This window comes from Callorhinus ursinus, unplaced genomic scaffold (assembly GCF_003265705.2).
Source record: "Callorhinus ursinus isolate GAN/ISIS: 27379988/994484 unplaced genomic scaffold, GSC_fseal_2.0 scaffold101, whole genome shotgun sequence".
Classification (NCBI taxonomy): domain Eukaryota; kingdom Metazoa; phylum Chordata; class Mammalia; order Carnivora; family Otariidae; genus Callorhinus; species Callorhinus ursinus.
The window spans coordinates 79,838-99,149 of record NW_027397163.1 but is presented as its reverse complement, the minus strand read 5'-3'; the positions used below and the strand labels follow the sequence as shown (position 1 = coordinate 99,149).

Genomic DNA, 19,312 nt, shown 5'->3' with positions numbered 1-19,312 from the left:
GTGCAGCCAAGTTTGAGAACCACTGCTCTGAATCCTTGTTACTCAAAGTGCCAACTGTGGAGCATCAGCATCACCTGGGAACTTGTCAAAAAAGCAGAACCCGGGACCTCCTGAATCAGAATCTGCATCTTAACAAGCCGTCCCGGGTGTCCGAGAGGCACTGCCACGTCCAGGGTCCGCACTTTGAGGAGCGTGGCTCTAGATGAGTGACTCCCCAACTCCAGTGAGCATGGGGATCACGCAGGGAAGTGTGTCAAAGTGCACACCTCCAGGCTTCACTCCCCAGGTCTGTGTGGACCTAAAAACCCCTCCCCTCCCTTGCCCTGCGATTCGGCTGTAGCCCTCACTTGCACCTTCCCTGGATCCACCTTCCCATCTTGACCGTCTGACCCCGAGCAAACGCCTCGTGGCTGGTGAAAGCACCAGTGCCCCCCGAGTCCTGGACCACGAGTCATCCCTCGCGTTCACTCGCTCGCTCATTCATGAGCACAGCGACTGTCTTCCTGCGGATGCCAAGTCCGGAAGGGCAGACGTGCCGAAGCGGGAGAGCGGGAGGGCACAGGGTAACCCCCCGAGGGCCCTCGGAGGCCGACGTGCAGGGGGGAGCTGCTGTCCCAGGCGGCGGCGGGACAGGCGGTCCGTGCATCCCTCCCCGCCCCAAGGGCGTGCGAGCGCCAGTGACTCGGGGCGCTGTCCACTGCTCCCCTGCTCCCTCCCACAACACCGAGCCCCAGACCTGAGCCGAACGCGGGCCGCGGCAGGAGCGCGACGCAGCCGGGACACGGGGGACGCCGAGCCCGCCGGCTACGCCCCGTTCCACAAGCTCGGCAGGCGGGTGCCGCCCCCTCGCTGCGCCCCCGTACCGGCCGGGGTGAACGACACCAGGCGGGGCCGACGGGGGGACAGCTCCTCCCCCCGTCGACCGGCAGGCGACTTCGGCTCGGCCGGCGCTCGGAAGGCACCTGTCCGCCTCTCATTAGGTGAGCGGCCTTTCACGCCCACGCTCCATGCCTTCCTCCGCTTTCCCCACCCACTTCCGGACCCAACCAATGGCTTCAGGGCAGAATATCCCCTCACAACCAATTAAAAACGGCTCTAAACTTGACGAACGACTTCCCGCCCCTGATCAGCCTAGCTCCTCCCCCCGGCCAATTGGTTTAGGAGAAGGGGGACGGGTGTATCCAATCAGCACGACAGTGGCCTCTTGATTGATGCACGGGCCCTCGCGCTGGCGTGTTGTGCCCTGAGGCGGGGAGGAGGAGGAGCGGGGAAGAAAACCTGAGCCAATCCTAGCAGCCTGCGCGGGAGGCCAATCGAACGCCGCGCCTTGGAGGGATTGCCCAATCGGCGAGAGGAGGCCGGCTGCATCCCTGCCAAGGACCAATAGGGTGCGTCCGGGGGGCAAGAGCGACATGCCGCAGGAGCAATCATAGGCCCATATTCGGGGCTCGGGGGCGGGTCGGCGCCAGAGACGAGAAGAGAGGAGGGGAGGCCTCCTCCGCCGCCGCCATCTTGGACCGGGCCCGGTCAGCTTCCGCGGAGCCATCGGCAGACGCCGCGGCCTCCCTTGAGCCCCGACCCCGTCGTCAGAACAACCCCGGGCCCACTTCCCCCCACCCCACTTCCGCTTCGCGCCGCTATCGCGATAGCGCCCGGGCCCGGGGCGCGAGAAAAAGGCGGCGGGCGCTCGCCTCCCCCGCCTGTCGCGATACGCTCCTCAGCGGCGGCGCCAGCTCCTGTGGTGAGAGCGTCAGGCTCGACTGGGCCGGACCCCTTCCCCTCCTCCCCAGGCGCCACCGCCGCCCTCCCCGCCGCCGCCCGCCTCGGCGACACCGCCGCCTGTCGCGACATGGCCGCCCCCGGCCGCCGTCCTGCCCCCCCCCCCCCGCGCGCCCGCACCCTCCTCCGCGCCCCGCGACGGCGCCGGGGGTGCCCCCCGCGGGGGGTGCGCGGGCGCGCGGGGCCGCCCCTCTCCGCGTCGGTCCGGGCGGCGGGGGGACTGCAGCCCCCCGCGGGCTCCGTACCCCCCACCCCGGCGCCCCCGGGGCCAGGCCGCCCCCTGCACGGCGCGCCGGCCCCGGCGGCCTTTGCCAAAGTTTGCCCTGCGGCGGAAAGTCGGGGGCGCGGGGCCCCGCGTCTTCGGCGCGGGCCGGGCTGCCCCCTCGGGCCGCGGGCTGTCCGCCCGCCCGGGGCATGTCACTCCCACTTCCCGAGCTCCCCTGCGTCTCGGGGCGCCGCGCGGCGGGAGCGCCCCTGCACCCGCCCCCCGGGGGCGCCGCTGGCCGGTGCGCGTGGGTGTGCTGACGCCTCCGCTCGCTGCCCGCGCCGGGCCCCCGTTCGCACCGGCCTTGGCTGGGGGCGCCCTCCTTCCGGAAGGCACGGGCCCGCCCCCTCGACGTCGGCGGGGGGCCCAGGGCTCCCACGGCCCCAGTCCCACGCCCGCGGAACCCCTGGGGGCGTTCCCCAGTCCCACGCCCGCGGAACCCCTGGGGGCGTTCCCCAGTCCCACGCCCGCGGAACCCCTGGGGGCGTAAGGCCTCCCAGAGCTGAGGGTCCTGTACTGTGGCGTGTGGGTTTTGCTGGCTGGGGTGCGCTTTCTCCTCCAGCGTAAGGAAACTCAGGGTTGCCTCCCCCGGGCACAGGGCTCCTGCCCCTCCTGGCACTGGCCCCTGCCAGGTGTAGGTGCCCGGGACTCATGCTCCTGCTCTCTCCTGCGTGTGGCTCTAAGTCTTCTGCCCTCTCAGTGGAGGGGGCGTGAGGTGCCTGAGATTGGACGGACAGACCCTGCCGTTGTCCCCTTGCAGAGGACGAAAGGTTCCTCTGCTGTAGGCTTTCCCAGGTGGGGTTCCCAGCCCCCCATTCTTGGTGTGGGGGCTCCCGGTGGGGAGGCCACTGCCTCCACCCCAGGCCCTCACGCGTCCCTCTTCCAGAGTCTGGTGCTTTATGTGGCAGCGTCAGCAGCCTCCTGGGTTAGGGATTGCCCTCCAGCATCACTTCGCAGTGGGCCAGAGCTCCTCGGCCATGGCCTGAGGCCTCTTCGTAGGGGCCCGTGGCAGCCCCGTGACAGCCCCCGGGTTAGGACCACGTGGTGTTAGTTCCCAGGACTCAGCCTTCTGCCCTTCTGCCCTGGTCTCCGTCGGGCCTCTCTGCACCCTCCTTCCTGAGCTGAGGTTTTGGGGGCTGGCCTTCATTAGTTTGGGTCTCCCACTGCAGTGGCTGTTGGCCTCTGTGGGTCTGGCACACTGCTCACCCCACCCCCAGAATGGGCTCCGTGGGGGGATGAGACTTTTGGTGAAGCCTCCTGGGCCAAGGTTCAGTTTTGTTCGAGACCTTTGCCGTGAGCGTGCAAGCTCTTGGGTGCCTGAGATGCCCCCCGTCTCAGAGTGGGCCTATTGTGGTTACTTTTCCCTGGGGGATCTTGGTGGCTCCTCCCAGGAGCAGTGGGGGCTCCCAGCCCTTTAAAACTGGGGCTTTTCTGTGGTGGCACCTCCACTTCAAGGCTCAAGTTCCACCCTTCTGTCTGGTCCTTTGCTGGGGGGTCTACGGTATCTCGATATGGGGGTCTTTCTTCAGGGGGAGGGGCTGTTGCATCTGTGGCGAAGGCTCCTGTCCACTTTGGCCCCCAGCTTGTCTAGAGGGTGCACATACCCTGGGCCCGTGGTGCCTCCCACAGGTCCAGTGCTGTCCTCTCCGGGCCTGAGCTGTTCCCCACCTTGAGGGTCCGAGACCTCACCTCCCTGGGCTAGGGCTCTTGTTGCCCTGGCACCGTGCTCTGACTACTTCAGGGCTCGTTGCTGCCAGTCTGTGCCCCTCTCGGGGGCATCACCTCCTCCACTGTGTTGGTGTCCCAGCTCCTCAGTGTGGCGTGCCTTGTGTAGGGTATAAACTCGGCATCCTCTCCCTCTGGACTGGAGGCAAGCAGTGCAGGCTATTATGTCGCGTCCCTGTCCCTGCTCCGGGGCAGTTAGAGGCGTTTCTGTGTTGGGGTCCTGGCCCTCTCCCGAGCTCCCAGGCCAAAGGCTCTTCCCCCATTTCAGTTTGCATCCGCTCTGTGCCGCTGTCTGCTAGGTCCTTTTTCTGGCTGCCTCTCCTTCCTGAAGCGGGGATCTTTCTTATGTGGGGATTGGGCCCCACCTTGGTGTGTCAGCTGGCCCTGGGCCGAGGGTGTAGCCATTCTCTTGGTTGGCCCTTGGTGGAGATTTATGCTCCCTCTAGTCTAAGGTGTCACACCCACTCTCCACGTGCGGAGTGGGCTCCTGTGGAGGGTGCTGGGACACAGGGCCTCAGGGCCTCTGGTCCTCCTCAAGCGTGCGCTCATACACCGTCCCACTGGTAGCTGCTAGCCACGTGTAGTGAAGTAATTGAAATAAAATGAAAAGTTCTACTGTTTAGTGCCTGAGTCACATTTTCAGTGCTCAGGGGTACGGGTAGCTCAGATACGGAACATTCTGTTTTTGTAGAAAGTGTTGGACAAGACTGTTCTTGAGATGTTTCCTTCCCTGGGGGTGGGGACCCTCTCGGTGTGACCTCCCTTTGGGTTGGGGCTCTTAGTCCTCGCTGGAGTTAAAGCTGCTCTGGGGCACCCTGCCCTGGGCTTCTCAGGGAGCCATGCTTTTCAGTAGAGGCCCACCCTCTCTGGTGACCTCAGGCAGTGCACGGTCCCCTCGGCATAGCCCCTCTGCAAGGCTCCTGGATCTCCCCCGATCTTGGTGTCAGACCCTAAGTTGTGGCTTCCCCCTGGGCCAGAGCTCCTGGTGACTCCCCATTTGAACCCAGTCTCCTCTGGATTGCATGTACTTTAGGGTGAAGATGCCTCTCTAAGTACTGGGCACGCGTCCCGATGGTTTATGTTTCCCCACATCTGTGTCACCAACGTATCTGATACGTACCTCCTTAGTGTGCACAGATGGCGCTCTCACAGCTGAGGCCCCCTTTCACTCTCCTGGCCCTCTCTGGGGTGATGCCTTCTGCCCCCACACATCTAATTCTTGGTGTCAGTGTCTTTGGGTTGGGTTGTCTCCTGTGTTTTAAAGTCTCTGCCCTGGAATAAGCTTGGTGGTGTACGGCCCGCTTCTGCTTGGGACCAAGCCCTGACACGATGGGTGGGTTTAGCTCTTCCTGATTCCAGGCATTTCCCATCTCCCACTGCTCCCCTTCTGTCCCCTGCAGTTCTTACACACAGACGGCATCTGGCCCTTCTACCTGCAAACTCTTCGTATTCTGGCCTGTGTGAGGGGAGCCCCCTCCGGTGTGAGGATTCTAGTCACCGGTGCACCCTGCCCCTCTGTGGGCCTTACTCCCCAGCACTCGGCCATGGGCTGCTTGACTTCTTGCTCTAAAACGTCTGGAGTGTCATCTGGGGAGAAGGTGTTCCACGCTCTAGGAATTTCCCACTTCCTGGGAAAGAGTACACCTGTTTCCTTGTTTCGACAAACTTCCGGAGCATTCGGACCCTGTGCTGGGCTGTCGGGGCAGCATAAGTAGAGCTTGGCCTCCTCTTGGTCGTCAGATAGTAAATGCGTCTTCCCTCTACCATCCCACGTACCCTCCTCTTCCCAGCCTCATTCACGCATCTGTGTTTGGCCAGGCGGGGAATAAACTTGTGTCCTTTCCTTCTCTGTCAGCAGCGTCCGTCTCCAAGAGAGTATGAAGAGAGTGCGTCTGTAGGGCAGGGAAGATGGCGGACAAGCGCAAACTCCAAGGTACTGGTTTCCTTGCCTGCTGCATTTGTAGCCACATGCTCACTGTCCTCTGAACTCCTCCTCGGATGCCTGCTGCCGTGGCAGGGTGCTAACAGCCTTCTCTCCTCCCCGGCCAGGTGAGATTGATCGCTGCCTCAAGAAGGTGTCCGAGGGCGTGGAGCAGTTTGAAGATATTTGGCAGAAGGTACAGGGCCTGGAGTCCTAAAAATCTGGGTCTCCAGGGAGGAGAGCACAGGAAGACGTTCAGGGTCTCTGGGTGTAGGCCAGGGAGAGGGGTTGTGGGTCCAGGTGCTGAGGACCTTAGAAGCAGCTCTGAGATGGATTGGGGCAGCGGGCGTGGGGGGGTGGTGTTCCCAGAGTCCCCAGCCCCAAGAAACTGGAGCTTTACCACCGGAGTGGGCACAAGGGCCCCAAGTCCCACGCTGACTCCTGGGTTCTCTTCATCCCTCAGCTCCACAACGCAGCCAACGCGAACCAGAAAGAAAAGTATGAGGCTGATCTAAAGAAGGAGATTAAGAAGCTTCAAGTGAGGAGACTAGGGGCCTGGATTCCTGCATCCCTAGGGCAGAGGGAGCAAGGAGGAGGGGGCTGGCGGCCTCGGTGCCCAGGTCCTAAGGCAGTGTGACTGTCTTGCTTTTCCCCCACCTGCAGCGGCTGAGGGACCAGATCAAGACATGGGTAGCATCCAACGAGATCAAGGACAAGAGACAGCTCATAGACAACCGCAAGCTCATTGAGACGGTAGGAGCCCAGAGCCTGGAACCTGAGAGGTGGGAGGAGGCCGGTTCCCAGGTCCCCAGAAGGCCCTGGAAGAGGAAGGTTTCTCCGCCCGGGGGAAGGGGAGAGGCGATGGGCTGGGACCTCCTGCCAACTGCGCTGTCCACAGCAAATGGAACGGTTCAAAGTTGTGGAGCGAGAGACCAAGACTAAGGCCTACAGCAAGGAGGGCCTGGGCCTGGCACAGAAGGTGGACCCTGCCCAGAAGGAGAAGGAAGAGGTTGGCCAGTGGCTCACGGTGAGTCAGGGGAGAGAGGAGGAGAGGACCCCGGGGCCCTGATCCCTGGGTATCCGTGGGGACACTGGCTGACCACCCTCCTTTCCCCTCCCTTTCCCCCAGAACACCATTGACACCCTGAACATGCAGGTGGACCAGTTTGAGAGTGAAGTAGAGTCACTGTCTGTGCAGACGCGCAAGAAGAAGGGTGACAAGGATGTGAGTGGGGGGACCCTGCGCCTGGGGGACAGAGACAGGCTGGCGAGCGGGGGGGTTTAGCGGCCACTGGGGTTGGCCCATGTTGGTGAGCCAGTCTCAGGAGTCCAGCCTCGGTGAACAGCGGTGCCGTGGAAAGGAGGCGCGGTTTGGGGGAACATGCTGGGTTGTGCCAGGGTCGCAGACGAGGCGAGAGCGGATGGCGCACAGGGTGGGGAGGTCCGAGAGCTGAAGCCGTGGCCTCCTAGCTCTGAGAAGGCCCAGGTCCTGAGGCAGTAGGGAGAGATGAGGCTCATTTGGGCTGAGAAGAGCAGTCTGGGGGCAAAGCCGGATCTAGGCCCAGATGCCAAAACTCCAGGGTTGTAGGGTGTGGGTTCAGGGTGATGCAAACCACCTGTACTCATTGGCACAGGAAACACAGGGAATGGAGAGCTGGGTCCAGGGGCGCGGGGGGCAGTGGGAGATGTGCCCGATTTAGGGGTCTGAGACGTTGAGGGGTTTGGGAAGCGGAAGCCTGGAGGAGAGATGCAATAGGTCCTTGTGGAGGGGGCAGGGGATTTAGAACTGAGGGCTTGGGGGAGGGACAGGTGCCTGGAGAGCCCAGGAGCTAAGCTGCTGAATCTGGACTCCCTCGGGGTGGGGGGTTGTGAGGACAAAAATGATGGCTGCCTGCAAACGGGCATCGGCACTGTAGCTTTTGGAGCGAGATGGGGGTGGGGTGGGCTGTGGTTTTGAGATCTGGGCTGTCGGTAGCTGCAAAGGGCCACAGTGTAGGAGGCACAGGGCTTTCTGGTCTTTTAGAAGTTTCTTGGGATGGGGCGCCTGGGTGGCTCATTTGGTTAAGCGACTGCCTTCTGCTCAGGTCATGGTCCCAGGGTTCTGGGCTCGAGCCCTGCATCAGGCTCCCTGCTCTGCGAGAAGCCTGCTTCTCCTTTTCCCACTCCCTCTTCTTGTGTTCCTGCTCTCGCTGTCTCATTTTGTGTCAAATAAAGAAATAAAAATCTTTAAAAAAAGTTTCCTGGGATGTCTAGGCAGGAGCTGGGGGTCCTTGAGGGGCTAGACGGAGGGGCAGATTCCGCACTGCCCACGGCAGGAGGGCCTTGGAGTGGAGCCCCTGGGTCTCTGCAGGGGTCGGGGACTGAGGACAGGTTCTATGGGGGCAGGAGGGGCCCAGGCAGGTGCCCTGCAGCCCCTGAGCCTGGCCCTGGACTCGCCAGCAGAAGCAGGACCGGATCGAGGGCCTGAAGCGGCACATCGAGAAGCACCGCTACCACGTGCGCATGCTGGAGACCATCCTGCGCATGCTGGACAACGACTCCATCCTCGTTGACGCCATCCGCAAGATCAAGGACGACGTTGAGTACTATGTTGACTCATCCCAGGACCCCGACTTCGAGGAGAATGAGTTCCTCTATGACGACCTGGACCTCGAGGACATTCGTGAGGCCCAGGGTTGGCCTGTGGGCACGGGGCAGTGAGGGCCAGGTGGGAGGGCGTCCGAGCCCGTTGAGCATGCCCCTCCCTGCCTCCACAGCACAGGCGCTGGTCGCCACCTCCCCCCCAAGCCACAGCCACATGGAGGATGAGATCTTCAACCAGTCAAGCAGCACACCCACCTCGACCACCTCCAGCTCTCCCATCCCGCCCAGTCCGGCCAACTGCACCACGGTGAGGAGGCGGCCTGTGGGAGGGGAACTGGGGAAGTGGGGTCTGGGTATCCTGGGCCCGGGCCCTAAGGGCCAGATAGGGCTGCGCGTGGGTCCTGGGCGTGCGGTGAAGGCTGAAGGCTGTGCAGCGGGGCTGCTCAGGCAGGGATCAAGGATTGGGTTCCCTAAGGAGAGCAGGCTCCTGGGTCCGTGAGAGGCTGACAGGTGGTGCTGCTCCCAGAAGACAGGGACCCTGGGTCCCCCGGTGAGGCCAGGGCATAGGCACCGCAGCGGCCTTGGGAGCTTCAGAGATTGGCGTCTCTGTCGGGGCCCTAGAGGTCACACAGGTGTCCGACTGCGCCTCTTCCACCTCAGGAAAACTCTGAAGATGACAAGAAGAGGGGACGCTCGACGGATAGCGAAGTCAGCCAGGTGTGTGTGCCCTGTGAGCGCCCCCCCAGGATAGGAGCAGGCTTCAGGAAGCACTGCTCCTCGAACCAGGGTGTCAGGGAGCAGCCTGCTGGGAGGGCACTGAGGGGGCTGGTGTGGGACCCGGGCGAGCAGCTGGGGCCAGGAAGGAGTTGGGCTCAGGACCCCTTGATGTGTAGCGAGTGCGAGGTGCCAGGGGGCTGTCAGGCAGGGAGTGCTGCTTGGCCGCCGCTGCGCTGTGGGTGTGTCACTCCTTTCTTGCAGGGGGTCATCTGCGGCCCCTCCGGTTGCTTTTGTGACCCTTTAACATTCAGAACTACTGCCCAATTTTAGGCTGCTTTTCCTTCTCCTCTTGGAGTGTTAGCTGGTTCCAGTTAATCTCCTATTGAGGCCATAGCACTTCCCCGAGCTCCAGTGGGTGTCTGTCCCTGACAAGAGCTCTATGGGTCATCTTCAGGAGGCGTCCACGCAGGATGTGGGAAGCTGGGTGTGGGCTGGAACGCGTGTGAGTGTTCAGGTGTGTCCCGCGGTGATTGAAGCTTTGAGGGTCAGGTCAAGGGGAGGGGAACAGCTGGGGGCAGTCACGCCCTGCGAGGACAGTGGAGCCCAGCTGGGGGGGCGGGGGGGGCAGGGCTCGGCAGACCTGCTGGCCCACCGGGTCCTGACCCTCTTCTCTCCCCCCGACCCCCGCAGTCTCCGGCCAAAAATGGCTCCAAGCCTGTCCACAGCAACCAGCACCCTCAGTCCCCGGCTGTGCCGCCTAGCTACCCACCTGGCCCCCCACCTGCCGCCTCTGCCCTGAGCACTGCCCCTGGCAACAATGGGGCCTCCACCCCAGCAGCGCCCACAAGCGCCTTGGGCCCCAAGGCCAGCCCAGCTCCCAGCCACAGTTCAGGCACCCCTGCACCCTACGCCCAGGCTGTGGCCCCGCCGGCCCCCAGCGGGTCCAGCACCGCCCAGCCCCGGCCCCCCAGCGTCCAGCCTGGCGGCGGCGGGGGCACCACTAACAGCAGCGGAGGCGGAGGCGCTGGCAAGCAGAACGGCACCACCAGTGAGCAGGGGGGCTGCAGGGGGCTGGGGGGCCCTGGGGCGGTCGGCCCATTTTCATCCCATCGTCCTGCCCCCAGGTTATAGCTCGGTGGTGGCAGACAGCCCAGCAGAGGTGGCTCTCAGCAGCACTGGGGGCGGCAGTGCCAGCAGCCAGGCTCCGGGCCCCCCGTCAGGCCCCCACAACCCGCCGCCCAGCACCTCGTGAGTGGCCGTCGGCAGTCCCTGCCCCTGCCAGGATTTGGCCCGCTGGTCGGGTGGGGCGTCCCCACTTTCTTCCAGCCAGGACATTGTACCCAGCAGTCCCCTAGCTTTACACTTTGTAGTGTTCTAAGACATCCTTGGGTAATCGGGATTGTTCTTAGAGCCCCCACATGTCCCCTGGAACACGTCCCCTTTCCAGTCACCTGCCCCAGGCCCACCTGACTCCCCTCAGAGGGTTGCCTCTCCAGATCTCAGGTCAGACCTTTCCAGGGGGTCCCTGTCCTCAGAAGATTGCCCCAAGAAAGACTGTGACCTCCGAGGGACGTAGGGAAGACCTGCTTCCTGGGTCTGCTTCACCGCCAGGCTCTGGGTGGGCCGCCCCAAGGGGGCACCTGCCCTGCGTCCATCAGCCTGAGGCGTCCCGTTCTGTGGGTGGACCAGGCCCCTTCATGCTCCCCCTCCGTGGACCGTTGCAGGGGCCTGATCCGGCCCCTCCTCTGAGCCCTTTCCCCTTTTCTCCTTCCCAGGAAGGAACCCAGTGCGGCGGCCCCAGCAGGGGCTGGGGGTGTGGCCCCAGGCTCAGGGAACAACACAGGGGGACCCAGTCTCCTGGTGCCACTTCCCGTGAACCCTCCCAGCTCCCCAACACCCAGCTTCAGCGAGGCCAAGGCAGCCGGCGCCCTGCTCAACGGACCTCCACAGTTTAGCACTGCCCCAGAGATCAAGGTGGGCCTCCGGCTTGTGTGTCCTGGCCCCGCCATCTCCCCTGCACGTTCGCTGTCCCCTTCCTCTAGGTCTGCCAGCGCCCCCACCTCCTCTTTCAGTAGGGCTCTGGCTCCCCACCCCCCCGCCCCCTGCCTGCTCGCTCCTCCCCACCACGTGCCCCCTTGCCTGGTCCCCGGGCTCCACCACCCTGCTCTCTGGGACTCTTTCCTGGGCTCCTGGCTGGACTTGCTCTCCTGCCCTCTGGGTTCCCACCATCCTCTCTGACCTCGTGTCTTCTCGCGCCTTCACACACGCCACCATCAAGCTCGCCGCCCTCCTTTTCCCTTCTGAGGGACCGTCTAAGTTGAGAAAACACATCCACTCTGGGCCATGCTTCATGCCAGGTGACCACAGCCAGTCCCACCTTCTCTACAGAAAGCCAAGTGGGACTGCACGGGCCCGGGGCAGCGGGTGCCATGGACCTGCAGAGGTGCCTCGGACTTGGGGAGATGGCCCAGCAAGACCTGGGGTGGGGGGCGATCTCTGAGCTGGGAGAGGTGGGGGCCCAGTGGCGGGAAAGGCTGAGGGAGGAAGGAGTGGTTCTCATGCTGGAGTTCTGGGAGGGCTGCTGTCGGAGCTGGGGGAGAATGCTGGGGCAGGGCTCCATAGGCAGGAGGTGGGGGTGCAAGCTGGCTGCGGTGGTGGGGTGTCCTAGAGGGCTGTGGGGTCCTGGGCGCCAGGGTCTGAAAGGGGAGCAGAGTGTGGGGCTGACTTTCTGGGCCTGCATTTAACCTCAGCTCCATGTTCTGTGTGGCCTTCTGTGGACGGAGCAGGTGCTTATAATTGCACCTCAGTTATGACAGGACAGTGAGGCCCTTGGAACAGAGTGTGGCCCAGAGTAAGCGTGCAGTTTGGAGGAACCATGGACAGGAAATTTATAGTGTGTCTATCTGTCTGGAGTAAAGGGGTCCACTGGGCTGTGAGCAGAGAAGGGACACAGGCGGATGTGGCCTGGGCAGGTCCCTCCGGGGCCAGGGAGAAGAGCACAGAGGGCAGGTGGCGTGAGGGATGGGGGGATGGGGAGGCGGCACAGAGGCCCGGGGCCTGCAGGCTGCGCTGACCACGGCTCAGACACCTGCTCCGGGCGTGGCTTCGGGCCTGCCTGTCCGCCAGCAGGGAGCTGGGATGCCAGGGGTGTCGGGAGACCGCCCCATCCCCCCTGCCCCTCGGCAGCGTTCGGCAGCCTGGCTGCCCGTGGAATGGGTGTGCGTGCGGAGGGAAGCCCGCACAGAGGACCGCGCGCTGCCGGGCGTGCCCTGTGCGTGCACCGCGGTTTGGTCTGCTGGCCGCTGCGGTCCTGCACGGCGGGGGCCCCCCCTGGACAGGCGCTTCGCCAGTGCTGCCTGTTCCCCCGCGTCCACATTGCGTCCCCTGTTAGGTGCTGTGGCGGCGTTCTTCACGCCGGCGGCCTTGGCTCTGCTGACCCCCCCCCCCCCGCCGGAGGGGGTGGGAGTGTGGGTCCCAGCTCTCTTCTCTCTGCAGGCCCCTGAGCCTCTGAGCTCTCTCAAGTCCATGGCGGAGCGGGCAGCCATCAGCTCCGGCATTGAGGACCCCGTGCCCACGCTGCACCTGACCGAGCGAGGTGAGGGTCTGGGTGAGGCGGCGGCGGCGGCCCGGCGAGGGGGGCGGCCCCCCACCCCGGCCTCTTGACCAAAGGGCCTGGCCCTGCGCTCCCCGCAGACATCATCCTGAGCAGCACCTCTGCTCCGCCGGCCTCGGCGCAGCCGCCCCTGCAGCTGTCGGAGGTCAACATCCCTCTGTCACTGGGCGTATGTCCACTGGGGCCTGTGCCCCTCACCAAGGAGCAGCTCTACCAGCAGGCCATGGAGGAGGCCGCCTGGCACCACATGCCCCACCCCTCAGACTCCGAGCGCATCCGGTGAGGGGCCGGGACCCGCGAACGTGAGGGAGGCGGCCCTGGTGGGACCTGGTTCCCCATCCTGAGACCGCATGTGAGCAGTCCTCCTGCAGGCTGTGCGCAAGAGCCGGGTTGGAGGCATCCGGTGTGGGGGTGACCAGGCGCCTGAGAAGCTGCCCCTGATCAGTGAGGCAGATCCTCACGCCGCACCGACTGTCGGGCACAGGAACCAACCCTCTGCTCCTCCACAGGCAGTACCTCCCCCGGAACCCCTGCCCGACGCCCCCCTACCACCACCAGATGCCACCCCCACACTCGGACACCGTGGAGTTCTACCAGCGCCTGTCAACAGAGACACTCTTCTTCATCTTCTACTATCTGGAGGTACAGCAGGGCCCCCAGGGCAGCCTCGGGCCCCCCGCCTTCGCCGCCACCGCCGCCGTCCCCCCTCGGGCTGGAGGGGTGAGGTGGGTGCCCCGCTGCGGCCACCGGGACCGCACCCCCTCCCCATCCCACAGCCCTGCTCCCCCACCCCCACCCTGGCAACCATGTCCCTGTTCCCACGTCAGCACAGACACGTCCGTTTTGAGGCTGGGGGCCAGGGAACCCCAGCCCCACTCTGGCCACCCACGGCTGTGCCCACAGTGCCAGCCCCTCTGCATGACCCCAGGGAATGGCGACAAGTCCACCCCCACCCCCCACCCCCCACCCCCCTGCCCCGGGGAAACTTTCCAAACTCCCAACATGCAGTAGTTTTTCTTCCTTCTCAAAGCTTCTCTGGAAGCATTTTCCTCCTCCTGGCCAGCAGTGGTATGTTCTGTGCCCCAGCCCCTCTCCCCCGGGACTGTCCAGCCCAACCTCGGTCCACGGCAGGGCCTGGGGTCAGCCCTGTGCCCCTCGCCCCACCAGTTTGGGGGCCCCCTGATCCCCGGCTCCACGCTTCCTCCCCCAGGGCACGAAGGCGCAGTACCTGGCAGCCAAAGCCCTAAAGAAGCAGTCGTGGCGATTCCACACCAAGTACATGATGTGGTTCCAGAGGCACGAGGAGCCCAAGACCATCACGGATGAGTTTGAGCAGGTGAGGGCCCCTCCCTGTGCCCTGCCCACCCCATGCTCCACGGGGGCCTGTGCCGCTCCCTCGTCCGGCCCCCCCCCATGCCCAGCAGAGTAGGGGCTCCGCAGCAACCACGGAGGGGGACGCTGTTTTCTTAATGACTTCCCACGTGGTGGTGGTGATCTCCCACTTGCTGCACCCCACGCTGGAGCCACACCACATGGGTTTGAACCCAGTTCCTGCTGGGTGACCTTGGGCAAGTCGCTTGGACCTGTCTCCCTGTCCTTACGTGTAAGCACGGGCTCACAGACCGCCCTGGGTGCAGTGGTTACAAGGATTGAATGGGAAGGACATGTGTTAATACTGCTTGTTCCATAGTAAGTATCAGGGGTGTACTTTGTTTCCAGTAACTTAAGTGCTATACCCCACAGTGGTGTCTTCCACCAGGTACTTGCCTGACGCCAAGTCCTGAGCAAGGCCTTGTCCTCAGAGAACTCGGGCCCCTCCCCTCGCTTCTTTCAGGTTCTTTGCCGCATTTCAGACGCTCAGTGCAGACCCAGCCCCCTTCCCCTGTGTCCTCTCGCACATTAACCAGACTCCCTGCCCCATCCCCGTTGGGGCCAAAGTAACCCTCCAAGTACGTGTCAAGGCCTCACTCCTTCGGAAATGCCCATGCCACCCCTGTCACCAATAAAACATCTGTCCCAACAGCGTGCCTGGATGTAGACTCAGCCTGTTCCGTTCTCTAGGACGGGGTCACGGCCTCAGGGTTGCGTGAAGACCAAATGCTAGGACACAGCTCGAGCACTGAGCACCGGCTCTGTGCTCAAACGCCGCAGCCGTCACGAGAAGCCATAGCCACTGTGTAAACGTGCCCGGGGTCGAGGCCCGGCTGTGGCTCCTCCACGCCTCCCCGTTTCCTCTAAAGCGCACAGGACGACCTTTCCTGCCTGAGAAGAGCCTGGGGAGGGTGGAGGGACACGGCACATGCATGCAGGGTGCCGGGCCCGGTGCCTGCACCCCTGGCCCCGAGGCCTGTCCCCTCCGTTGGTCCGGCCCGGAGCCCCGGCCACCTCCTCGCCCACTCGCTGACCACCTTCTCCCCTGGCCAGGGCACCTACATCTACTTTGACTACGAGAAGTGGGGCCAGCGGAAGAAGGAAGGCTTCACCTTCGAGTACCGCTACCTGGAGGACCGGGACCTCCAGTGACACCGGCCCCTCCCTCCACCCGCCCCTCCCCCTCCCCCTCCCCCGCATGCTGACCCCCCCTGCCCAGGCGAGGGCCCTGCCCTGGAAGACTGGGGGAGGCCCCAGGCCACGGGGCAGCCCTCGCCCCCAGGAAGCAGCCCCACCCTGGGGGCCTGGGGGCAAGGGCTGCCCCCTCCTCCCCTCCCCAGTGAGGGACATTTTTTTGGTAAACCTATTTTCATTTTGGAAAATATTTATGAATAAATAGTTTTATATGACGGCTGGCAGCTGCGGCCTCTCCTCTCCCCCCAGGAGTCAGTGAGCGCTTGGGTGTTGCTGGCGGGACGCCGGGCCCACTGGGGGTTGAACTGGGAGTTGTACCGCCTCCGCCGTTCGTCAGCCTCTTCTTCGGGCTGGTCCTTCTGGGGGGCTAAGCCCCACACCCGGGCCAGGAGGGCCTCCGCCCGAGCACGTTCCGTTGCTTCCCGCCGAAGACGTTCAGCTCGAAGCTGGTCCAGGGCCGGGGGTCTGGGGAGAGGAGTCAGGTCAGAAAGCTCAGAAAGCCTGGAGCCCCTGGAGCCCCCACCCCCTCTCCCCCGAGCGGACGTGCTCTGGTCTGTGAGGCCTGAAGGTGGGAAGCTGGCTTCATGCTGCACACAAGGCTCTGGGGCTCCCATCACTCCCCGCCCCCCCTTACGGTGGGGTGCCCCTCCAGCTCAAGAAAGCCCACTGTTAATCAGCTGTGACAATGAGCACACCCTGGGCCTCAGTTTCCCCTTCTGTGGAAGACCAACTGCTCAGGTTTGTCCTGCTAGGGACGCAGGTAACCTGCTCTGACCCCATGGCTCTGGAACTCTGGCCCCCAGAAAGCTTTAGGTCTCAGTGGGTTTTATCACCGTCTTACATGGAAGCCTGTCTGTCCCCACCCACACTGTCTCCCCGGAAGCCACTGGACACTCGAGACCGAGTGAACGTTGCCTGGGGATATCAGGAAAGCGGGCTTGCCTCTGCAGACCCCCGGATGGGCGTCGGGGCCCCAAGACCACATGTTGAGAGCCGCCTCCAGCCGCCCAGCCCCGGACCTAGTGCCCACACGGCCGGCCCAGCTTCCTTACGCTTCCCGCCGCTGTTTCTCCGGCCCCTCCTTCCCCTTTCTGCTGCGGCCGCTGTCATCACTGCTGTGCCCTCTCTTCCTCCTCAAATGCTTCTCCATCTCCCGCAGAGGGTCCAGGCGGTTCTTGATCTTCTCCTCTGGACCTGGGCCGGGCTGGGGGGCCCCTCGCCCTGGGGGGAGCTGGTACCAAGGCGGCTGAGTCTGGGCTTCCGCTGCACTCTGGCCCAGGTATGTCAGGATGCCCAGGGCTTTCTCCTGCCTCTCCTGCGGGGGACAGAAACTAGGGAGGTGAGGAGGTCACGCACGTCTCCCCTCGGGGAGCCCTCCACGTGACGACAGGACAGCCGAGGCTCCTGGACGGGCAGAACCAACGTGAGCCAGCCCTGCCATGTGCTAAGGAGAGGTGGGGCTCCTGCCCTGGGCATGACGGTGGGTTCAGTAACAAGCATGGGGGAAGGGGGGGTGCAGCTGCTTCAGGGTTCCCGAGGCAGGCAACTTTGGGGAGGTAACGTGGGGACAAACCTGAAAGCAGCCAGCAAGGCAAAAGGGTGAGACAAAGGCAAGTTCAGGGTTTGGTGGGAATCCCTGAGCAGGTGAGCGACAGGAGCCCAGGTTCTGACTGACATTGAAAGAGCTCCCACACCTCTACAGGGGTCTGTACCTAGCAGTCCCACAGCGGGTGGGGGGAGGGGGCTCCAGCACCCACTTCCAAGCCCCTGCAGCCCTGGATGGCAGTAACCCGCACTCCTGAGTGCCATGTTCCATACGGAGTTCTCTGTAGCAGCTCGTTTCCCCCCCTCCCACTGCTCTGTTCCCGTCAGTCACCCCCCGGCTCTACCCAGGACTGCCTAGGTGGGGGGCCAGCTTACTTTCTCCTGTCGCTTTTCTTCCTCGTACTCTCTATTGCCACTGGTCACCCCTTTTCCTTCCTCCAGCAGTTCCCGAAACAGGTCCACGGGGCCAGAACTCGGGGCCCCCGCCTGTGCTGCTTCGAGCTCAGGGAGTGAGTTCTGGTGCCTGGCTTTCTTCCGTAGGAACTCTGTGCGGGCCTGGGAAAAACAAAGGTACAGGCAGAGAATTCAGAACCTAGACATGACTCCAAGAACTGTGAGACCGGTACCCAGCACAGAGGACCCCAGTGTTGGTGCTGGGGGCTGTAAGGAAGGGCGCATGGGCCCTGGGAGCCCAGCAGAGACACCTGTCCTGGCCCGGGAGACGGTGGGACAGTGAGGTGGCACCTGGGCTTGTACACGGCCTTCTCGGTCAGCCACAAGGGTTCCCAACCTCGGGTGACACAACAAAAACAGCTGGAAAGACAGCCCAAAATATGAGAACAGGCGACCAGAACTACAGGCGGGACTCCCAAGTCACTGCTCCCAAGACGACGTGCAATCTCTGCCGACAAAAGCGAACTTTTAAAGTTCAGGTGAGGAGCAGATTCGCTGAAGGACTGAAAACGAGGGATCAGAGGTTACACAAAGCCCCTGGGGGGTGGGGGGGAGCAGGGAGAGGGCGCGCCCCACAGCGGGGTGGGCGTGTTGCACTGTCCCTTCCCTCAGAAACAGCCCACTTCTCTGCACCACGGAGGACAGCGCCCCTGCAAGCTTGAGAGACCGCAGGTCAAGCACTCTGCACCGGGCGAGCACACAGTAGGCGCTCAACAGGGAGGGTGTGCGAACTAAACAGGGGCCCGAGTTTCCTTGAACCGGGCAAGGGTTCATTTTTTTCACCAGCCCCTACTGTGCCAGGCACACTCAGGCCTCGCGAACTACACGAATGGGGGACACCAGGGCAAGGGAGAGGCGCGGGGAGGGGGAGGGGGAGGGGGAGGGGGAGGGGGAGGGCCCGGCCAGTGGGGCCCCCCCTCCGCGCTTCTAGCCACGCCCAGCTCCTCCGGCCTCACCGGACGCACGGTGCCTGCGCACCACCCCCGCTTCCGGCCCCTCCCCACGCGCATGCGCGCTCGGCCAGGGAGTCCCGCCCGACCCCACTCGGGCCTACCTCCTGCTGAGCGAGCAGCACCCTCCGCTCACGTTCTTTCTCCTCCTCCCGGGCCTGAGCCTCGTCACGCCGCACGCGGGCGACATTGTCCTTGTTCCGGACGTGCCAACTCTTCTTGGGCAAGATATTCATGGCGTCGTAGCCGTCCGCCGACTGGCAGGCCCGCCTCCGAGCACTTCCTGTTGGCGAGGATGCCCCTCCCTGTTGTTCCTGCCTCAGCCACGGATTGGTCCTGGGCTGGCTGCCGCGCCCCTCCAGGCCGTAGCGAGAGCTGATTGGCTGAGACGCCAAATTTGCGTTGGTGTAGCCTAGCGACCGCCTCTCGCCACGGTTCTGAGCCCGTCACGTGTCCCCGCCCTGAAGCTACCGGACGCGGCCGCTGATTGGCTGACATGCCCGTCATGTTTTCTCGAGGCCAATACATTTGATTGGCCTGTGTCTGGCTCTTCCCCCACCCCCCAGCCTCGGGATGCAAGTTAGAAAGAGTGCTCTGTAACCTCAGCTGAGTTTATTGATACAAGAGGTTAACCGGAGAGTAAGGGGCTTGGCAGGGTTGGGGGACTTCAGGGCCCTGGGAATCTCCGAATCCCAGGGCTGTAAGGGCTTGGGGTCTTCTCAAGTTCTCTCCTTTTACAGATGACGCACCGGAGGCTTACAAAGGGTCCGGGGGCAGGTCCGGACTGAAATTGGGACATCGTCCTGACCCAGGCTAGGGAGGTCAAGGAGCCCCGTTGGCCGAGCTCAGGGCCACAGCGCGCTGCGCCAGGAAGACCTTATTCCGCGCCTCCTGAGGAAAGGGTAAAGAAGTGGAGGTGAGATAGACCTTTTCCCCCTATTTCTTTACATATCCAGGACCCCTTCCCACGAACCCGGTCTGGCTCACCGTCTCTATTTGGCGTTTGAGCTCAGAGATGAGACGTCCGTAGGAGTTAGCCAAGGCCATGGTATATGCCATCAGGATGCTAGACAAGACAGAAATGGAAGCCAGAACGCTCTTAGAATATCTTCAATGTAATGGCTCCTTAGAAACCAGGGATCTGGACCCCCAGCCCCTCTTCCCTGAGACCCAGGAGTCCAGGCCCCCAGCCCCTC

At 63.7% G+C, this 19,312-nt stretch overlaps 3 protein-coding genes across 7 annotated transcripts in view; 1 reads left to right on the top strand and 2 right to left on the bottom strand.

Annotated features, from left to right (window-relative positions):
- The first annotated feature begins 1,269 nt into the window (after positions 1-1,269).
- Positions 1,270-15,383, top strand: CNOT3 (CCR4-NOT transcription complex subunit 3). 5 transcript variants are annotated; one of them, XM_025848975.2, is made up of 18 exons: positions 1,270-1,388; positions 5,628-5,702; positions 5,819-5,886; positions 6,154-6,228; positions 6,354-6,443; positions 6,589-6,717; positions 6,820-6,915; positions 8,130-8,352; positions 8,447-8,580; positions 8,934-8,990; positions 9,681-10,038; positions 10,115-10,238; positions 10,766-10,964; positions 12,486-12,585; positions 12,684-12,882; positions 13,113-13,245; positions 13,814-13,939; positions 15,028-15,383. In XM_025848975.2, the coding sequence occupies exons 2-18, from the start codon at positions 5,678-5,680 to the stop codon at positions 15,124-15,126; spliced, it is 2,235 nt and encodes a 744-aa protein (XP_025704760.1). In that variant the 5' UTR covers positions 1,270-1,388; positions 5,628-5,677; the 3' UTR covers positions 15,127-15,383. The 5 variants fall into 5 exon arrangements, with proteins under 5 accessions (XP_025704760.1, XP_025704762.1, XP_025704756.1 ...); XM_025848971.2 differs by lacking the exon at positions 1,270-1,388 and adding an exon at positions 1,483-1,741; XM_025848972.2 differs by lacking the exon at positions 1,270-1,388 and adding an exon at positions 1,483-1,741 and having other exon boundaries at positions 5,625-5,702.
- LENG1 (leukocyte receptor cluster member 1) lies at positions 15,341-18,984 on the bottom strand. Its single transcript, XM_025849161.2, has 5 exons — positions 18,866-18,984; positions 18,221-18,399; positions 17,089-17,268; positions 16,221-16,483; positions 15,341-15,633 (listed from the first exon to the last, which is right to left on the bottom strand). Exons 2-5 carry the CDS (start codon positions 18,350-18,352, stop codon positions 15,360-15,362), a joined length of 849 nt encoding a protein of 282 aa, XP_025704946.2. The 5' UTR covers positions 18,353-18,399; positions 18,866-18,984; the 3' UTR covers positions 15,341-15,359.
- The window catches only part of TMC4 (transmembrane channel like 4), a 23,513-nt gene continuing 22,912 nt past the window's right edge, over positions 18,712-19,312 (bottom strand). Inside the window, exons 14-15 of the mRNA XM_073889067.1 lie at positions 19,104-19,182; positions 18,712-19,007 (exon numbers count right to left, since the gene is read on the bottom strand). Of these exons, the coding sequence (XP_073745168.1) occupies positions 18,939-19,007; positions 19,104-19,182 (148 nt within the window). The 3' untranslated portion in view covers positions 18,712-18,938. The remainder of the gene's footprint in view (positions 19,008-19,103; positions 19,183-19,312) is intronic.

Excerpts from the sequence above, each read along its gene's own strand:
- CNOT3 (XM_025848975.2), top strand. The coding sequence starts at position 5,678 with ATGGCGGACAAGCGCAAACTCCAAG. Across the intron at positions 10,239-10,765 it reads AACCCGCCGCCCAGCACCTC|GAAGGAACCCAGTGCGGCGG; the intron begins GTGAGTGGCCGT and ends TCTCCTTCCCAG. Across the intron at positions 13,246-13,813 it reads TCATCTTCTACTATCTGGAG|GGCACGAAGGCGCAGTACCT; the intron begins GTACAGCAGGGC and ends TTCCTCCCCCAG.
- LENG1 (XM_025849161.2), bottom strand. The coding sequence starts at position 18,352 with ATGAATATCTTGCCCAAGAAGAGTTGGCACGTCCGGAACAAGGACAAT. Across the intron at positions 17,269-18,220 it reads TGCTGCTCGCTCAGCAGGAG|GCCCGCACAGAGTTCCTACG; the intron begins GTAGGCCCGAGT and ends TGTTTTTCCCAG. Across the intron at positions 16,484-17,088 it reads AAGAAAAGCGACAGGAGAAA|GAGAGGCAGGAGAAAGCCCT; the intron begins GTAAGCTGGCCC and ends TGTCCCCCGCAG.